This window comes from Euphorbia lathyris, chromosome 2 (assembly GCF_963576675.1).
Source record: "Euphorbia lathyris chromosome 2, ddEupLath1.1, whole genome shotgun sequence".
NCBI classification, from domain to species: Eukaryota; Viridiplantae; Streptophyta; class Magnoliopsida; order Malpighiales; family Euphorbiaceae; genus Euphorbia; species Euphorbia lathyris.
Window position 1 is genome coordinate 116,015,855 of NC_088911.1, and position 7,567 is coordinate 116,023,421.

Here is a 7,567-nt window from a genome sequence, read left to right on the forward strand (position 1 = left end):
TTGTGGTATCTATCATTCGACCAATCGAATCACTTTTTCGAGAAATACGAGACATCTAAGTCATACAAGTAAAGAGATTTATTCATTGATAAGAAAAATAAAAAACGTAATCTTTAATTTTCACATGCATTGAGCCTTTCACTAACGGTTTACTTAACAAAACCATTTTAACAAAACCATTAATGAGGGGTTCAATGTGTGTGAAAACTAAAGTTTAAGGGCTTAAACTGAAAAAATAAATGATCGGTAACTCAATTCTTAAAACTATAAAAGTTGAAAGGTTTAATTATCCATTTAGCATTTATAATTCTAACCAAATCACTTGTTTTATACTATTTGGAGTAAAAAATATTAAGGACATGCAAAAAGGAGAATCAAATATGCACCTAGTCATTATTTTTCAATTTAACATATTGAGTCATCGATCAATTATAACTAAACGCATTGTTGTATTGATTAATTACGTGGAGCCAAGAGGATGTTAGCCATGAAATTTACAGTAATATTCACCCAAATGACCAAATTGACTTTGGTCATTCACCGTTATATCTAGGATTTTAATCAGTATAGATTTAACGATGAATGACCAAATTCAATTTAATTATTAGGGTTCATGTGAACATTTCATCTTTATCATGACATCATATTTTTTTATATTTATTCTCTACCCTAAGATTTTAATTAGCCTAGATCTGAATGACCAAATTCAATTTTATCATTTTGGATTCATGTGAACATTTCATCTTTATCATGACATTCTCCCTATCTGGAAAAAGGAAAAATCACTTCATCCCTCCCAGTTTTATAGCTGCTGAAATATCTATACCTTTATAGTTAATGTTCTATTAAAATTAATCAAATATGCATCCAATTGAAAAATTAGAAATTTTATTTATATAAAAAAAGAAAAATTAGAAATTTTAATGTGGAAAAAAAGGATGAAAGATCTTAGAATGCCTTTTGTCCAATATGCTTTAAAGCCCATTAGGTTCTAGTTGACGGCCCCTTTGAGATTGGGCCCATTCCGTGTTCTACAGCCCAACTACTCGGTACATAACCAAATTAGTAATGCCAACGATCATTAATCAACCTCTACAAGACTACAAATGCAGATGCACACACATATAATATATGCCAATTCATTGTAATAATATAACCAATTTTTTTGGAAAAAAAAAAAAAAGTAAAAAAAGCATAATTAAGCCTCTGAACTTTACATGTTTTAAGAATCAAACCCTTAATCAATTATTTTTTCACATTGAGCCCTCAATTATTGATTTTGTTATGGATTTGGCCCTTACTTAACTTTTCCGTTGAGTTTAGGAGATGAGAAGATCGATTTGGCGATTCTAATATTGAAAATTACAAGATGGGAGAGGAGAAAATCGAGTTTGGAAGAATATACTCGAAATTAATTTCTATAATTTCGTTTTAGTTTTTAATTTTTATCTCTCCTAATCAAGGAATTTTTATTTTTATTTGTCCATGTCAACAAGCCGAATCACCCTAACGATGTATGCAGTCCAAACTGGACGAAAAAGTTAAATAAGAGCCTAATCCATAATAGAATCAATGATTAAGGGCTTAATGTGGAAAAATAAATGATCAGAGACTTAATCCTTAAAACAGCTAAACTTCAGAGGCTTAGTTATGTTTTTTGAAAAAAAAAAAAAAAAAAAAAAAACCACTTTTAATCATAATAAGTAAATTTATGTGCAACGTTATGGAAATTAGTTCCAAGTTGGTCAAACAGCTTCCAAGCGGTTCTTTTTACAGTTAAAGTTCGACTTTTTTTTTTACTTCAACTTTGAGTTAATAACCTTTCGTGATATGGTATGATATTAATTTCTGATGATATGTGAATTGCTACATTAGCAAAATATAATGTTGTCAGCTAATTCTTTTTGGTACTTTGCTGAAAGATTACTATATATAGCCGTTGTACTGTACGTCGAGTCAATAATTTAATGTCACGTTACATTTTAACTAATAAAATTTATTAGACAATTTTTTCTTAAAATCACATGATAAAAGAAAGGGCCGAGGTGTTGGGACCGAGCGAAGATTATGGATTGTTTCAGTGAGATCGAGACGGATGCTATACTACAAATTATTTTACCTTACCGGTTTAGGCCAAATTGAGTGGGTTTGGAATTGGATTTACACAAGGTATCGCGGGTCTTAGTTCGGGAGTGGTAGAAAGCATTGTTGGGGTATGGAGTTACCACCACGAGCTTTTGTGTCGCTCCAAAACGCAACACAAATAATCCTAAAAACGCGACGCAGTTAGAACCTTTTTTGTCAAGGAACCGATTGAACTAAAAGCTCGAGCTGATAGTTAAGGCCCAATCATATATCTTATATTAATCTCCGACACACCCCCACACGCAAATGCCCATTTGGCTTGCAGCATGCACAACACAGGCCCATCCCGCCATGTGTTTTATTAATTCCACAAATTAATAAGGTTGCCGGGACTCGAACCCTCGACCGTTTGGTCATAGTGGCTCTGATACCATGTCAAGAAACCGATTGAACTAAAAGCTCAAGCTGATAGTTAAGGTCCAATCATATATCTTATATTAATCTCCGACGGCTGTCATACTACAGTAAACATTAATTTTATTTCATGAGCTAGAACTTTATCTCTCTTGTTTTATCCGAATCACTTATTCAAATAAATTAATCCTAAAATTACCCAACCCACACGATTACATGAGGATAATTCCAAAAATTAACAAGTTTACTACAAGTCTACAAAATTCTACTTCTTTTGTGTAATTTGAGTGTAGAAGATTCTGTTAGGTAGAAAAATAAACACCAGCACAGTGAATAGGGTTTTATATAAAAACTCAAATTTGCTGCATAAATAAAAAATGTAGAAAAATTACTAAAAAGCTGTATTTTTTTAAAAAAAAAATCATGTGAAGACATGTTATAATATCGACCATGATTAAAAAGTTTTAATATTTTTTTTTTACGTAGATGACATATATATTTTTATTGAGATAATCTTAAGTTCGGTTATAGTTAAAACTCATCACATCTCCATGCGAATATATTTATTGGAAATCGAACTTGTGATCTCTTTCAGTTCAATATGTTCTAATTTAATCTGTGTTGCCAACTAAATTACAACCCGAGTTTAAATAAATGTTTAAGAGCATCTCCAACAGCCTCTTAAATTGGCTCTTAAGTTAAAATTTGAGGAAGGAGAATAAAAATTCATCTCCAACAGCCTCTTAGTGGCTCCTCAAATCACTGCCTCTCCATCCTCTCTATTAATAGAGAGCATCTCTCCACCTCTTAGTACATCCTAACTTCATTTTTTATTAATAATTTATTATTGATGTGTCTCTCTCCTCACACTATTGATAATATAACAATAAAGAATAATTTTAATAATAAAATAATAAATAAGGAGTGAATATAAGGAGCATTGTTGGAGATGATATATCTTAGCCACTCTTAAATCATTAAGAGTCAATTATTTATATTATTTTTAGAGAGCTCACTAAGAGTCTCTTGAAGATGCTCTAATTAATTACCAAAAAGAAGCTTAAATATTATTGTTTCTTGTAAAAAAAAAACCAGTTATATTCGTTATTCCCTCCATTTCAAAATAATTATCATATTTAAACCGTACATATTAAAAAAATGGTTGATTTGCATTAAATTGATGAAAATATAGATTAAAATACCCTTTATCTCTCTTTATTAATAATATTCATTTTTTGTGTCACACATCAAATTAAACCACTATTTATACATTGAAAACTTAAAATGACAAAAAGTGCAATTAATATTAAACTCATTAATGAGAGTTATTTTACAGTACTCCGGAAGTAATACTCTCGACCAATGAAAATCGTTTTAAATACCACTACATGGACATGATTGGTAGAAAGAAAAAATATAAATACATGTGTCCTGAATTCATTGGTGAGAGTATTACTCCAGGAGTACCTTAAAAATTTACCATTAATGAGGGTAAAATAAGAAAAAATTGTCTTTGAAAACTAAATTTGACAAATAATATGAAATATAATTTTTTTTCAAAATGTGAGAATTATTTTAAAATAGAGGGATTAATTCTTAGCTACACTTTCTTCTATACTATATTTCTGTCGGAGAATAAAAATCTATTATTATACTTTAGTACAAGGTTAAGTTTTTGGTTCAATTGATTTGTAGGTATCATAATATCTTAAACTAAGTAATTACGGTTTAAATTATGATAATCTTATTAGTCAATGAAATTTCAACACGTGATAACATGATCATGTGTTATATACACGTTTCAAGCCGAAAAACATTTGTGTACAGCAGACATAATAATAAAAGTTTACCTATCATTTTAAGCTTGTGGGTCAAATGATTCCTTTGACATGTTATGAGAATCTCTTATATCAAGTTATCCAAAATTAAAATAATTACAATTCTATTTATTAGTGAAATTTCTTTCTATGGTGTAAAATAAATTGTATTGTACATGCTTCAAGCCTAAAAAATATTCGTGTGTGGAAATATATCAAAAAAAAATATATATATAATATAAAAACCTACTATTTGTACTTAACCTTAATTATAAGGTTACCCTTTTGGGTCAATTAATTCGTTGACAATTTCAATCTCTGTAAATAATTAAGTTAACATAATGTTTTCCATAGGAAAAGAAGCTATAGGATAATAATATCACCTATATATATGGTCCGTTTGTTCTTTATTAATTAATGCTTCTTTAAATAGAAATTGCAAAGGCTTCACATGTATATGTTACCAACTTTCTACCCTCATCATTAGATATAGTGAACAAAAATGCTAAAGATTTGAGAATCACTGATGCCAGTATCTGCCAAACAAAAGATTGCTACGGTTCTTATATCTAAAGGAGCACATAGAATATCATAAAACTTCTCATCTATTAGAAAAATTGATTGTGAAGAAACATGTCCAACATTATACATGTGAAAGATGAGATGTGTATTCTTGTTGAGAAGTTCTATTGTGAATCAGGATAAATACTGGTCTCTCCACTCAGATACGGTCATATCAGTAATTGCAGTGTTGTGGCATCATTGAGTGGATGAGATTAATACTCATCCCGGTCGTAGAAATTCCCATTCTTCTTAGGAATAACGAATCAACTAATGTTACATAAAAATGTTTTTTCTTAACATCAATCAATCATGCAACACTATTTTAGTTGTTCGGATGTAGTACTCCGGGAGTATACTAGAATTTCTCATACACGGTATAGCTCACCTTAATTCTTATTATGTAATATTAGTATTTAGTCTACTACATGTGTACCATTACCCATGCAACTAGGGTTGCAGCTGCTTGTTTTTATATCTAATTGAAAAAATCAGTTGAGCTCCTGTTTCATAATGATCTAAGTAGTCATAATTCTCTTGTTGTTTAGTGGCTAATAAGTGATTAATTCCTAATTCAGGATAAGAACATTAAGAATAGAAATTGAAAAACAAAACCAAATTAAGATATGCACAAGAGTCGTTGATAACAATATTATATATAAATCTTAAAATTTGTGTTGAAAATCAAAATGAAATCACAGTAATACATAGAATTGTTAATTCCCTAGGCTATAATTAAACATATATATATGTACTCACCTGAAGATCAAGAAAATCAGAGATGGAATATTCAGTCTTCTCCTTAATTCCACACTTGCTTCATCAAAATGCGCAGCAGCAGCAGCTAGAACATAATCTCATAATCTGATCTTCAATATATATAATATCAATAGAAGAAATTGAACTATACAGCACCAATCCTGCTTCAAATCTCATAAAATACATATAAACTTTTAACGATGTGACCAAACAATGTGCTAATTATTCCGATCATGACCAAGTCGAAGCTCCAAATCCAATTCCTCTTCCTCTTCATCTGAAACTTCAATTTTATCTTCCAAATCATGATCTGACCCAACTTGCAAGCTCAAATTAGTAGTATGATGCCCTTGGATTCCACGTAGTTCCTGCTGATGTGGAATCCTAGGGCAAGGAAAGTACCTCGGAGTCTCGAAAAAAGGATAGTAATTGATTGGTTCAGTCGCCATAAAATTAGGGTTGAATTTGGGCGAAGTTGAAGAAGAACCTGGAGGAGTCACTTGCTTGGCTTTGGCTCGATCTTTCCGATGAATATTCATATGCCCACCCAAGGCCTGCGCGTTTGTGAATCCTCTCTTGCAGAAAGTGCACTCGTATGACCGTTTAGCTGCGGCCCTGGTGGCGGTGGCGGCAGTATCTTTGACTTGTTCTTGGCGATCACTTTCGTCGCTTGAATTAGTCTTCTCCGAGCTAATTCCTTCTTTCCCTGATGATCCCATGATTGTAATTAACAAAAAGAAAAAGAAGATGGAGATGAATTTGGGGTTTAGATGATCAAAAAATTAAGGTAAAGTGTGTGTAAGTAAGTAAAAAGGAGACAAGTAGAAGACAGACATAATTCATTGGAAGTTATGTGTATATGTACTTGTAATTTGACGTATCCTATAGGATTTATCTTTTTTGGTCGGCTCTTTCATTTACACTTGTTATATTTATAAATCATTGTATTGTTTGTATCTGATCTCATGTTGCTTTCATGTATCTTTTGTTTTTAACGCGTTAATCCTCTTATTTCTTAGCTATTTATTTATTTATTAATACCAGAATTTTTATTACTGATCATCTGTTCAAATTTACTATTTACTAGTGTGAAACCTGCTGGCTGCATTACATCATTTATATATATATTTAGTATGATATATATTGTGGAACTGCAAACAGATTGCAATGGAAATGATAATTGGAGGAACAGATTCATGCATATATTGTTAGTAAAGCGCGTTTTAGTTTTTGCCCAATTTGCCTATTCTTTTACTTACAAATTACTGCACTTTTTATTGTGAAAAAATGTGATTTCATTGATTTTTAATTAGAAAAAAATAAAATGGGCTAACAATGTTTAACATAACACATCATTTAGTCAATATGTCATATCATTACGTGTTAAACGTATATTGTTAACAAAAGTAATTATTTCATTGCACCACATCAACAAAATAAACAAGTCAACAGTCAACGTGTCACGTAGTGAAAGTTCTTGTAACATATCATATCCAAGACAAAACATCGTTATAAAAAAATTGATGGACTCCCTAAACTTAAATTGTGTTTCATTACCAATATAAATTTGTTTAAAATATCATGATTAACTCCGTAAATCTATAAATACTCACTAAAGGTCTAAAAAATATAAAGTTACTTGGTTTTAAAGATTTAATATCGCGAATTAGACATTTATTTTTTAAGTTCTGATTTTTTTTTTACAAATTTAGATAAATTGAAATGTATATCACTTTAAACAAGTTCAAATGCTAACCGATCATTGTAAGCAAGTTCAGAGGATCAATATGTCACTTTAAATACAGGTGGCCAATAGTTTATCTTACACAAGTTTAAGGAGCAAACAAGACACTTTATAAGTTTAAGGAGTCAATCATTCTATTTACAAATTGATCAAATCATAGAGTTTTTATTTGTACTTTTCCCTATTC

The 7,567-nt window shown here is 30.5% G+C and overlaps 1 protein-coding gene across 1 annotated transcript; it reads right to left on the minus strand.

The window, feature by feature from the left end:
• Window positions 1-5,524: 5,524 nt before the first annotated feature.
• Window positions 5,525-6,505, minus strand: LOC136216535 (transcriptional regulator SUPERMAN-like). The gene has a single exon (XM_066003073.1). The coding sequence runs from the start codon at window positions 6,353-6,355 to the stop codon at window positions 5,855-5,857; it is 501 nt and encodes a 166-aa protein (XP_065859145.1). The 5' UTR covers window positions 6,356-6,505; the 3' UTR covers window positions 5,525-5,854.
• Window positions 6,506-7,567: the final 1,062 nt, after the last annotated feature.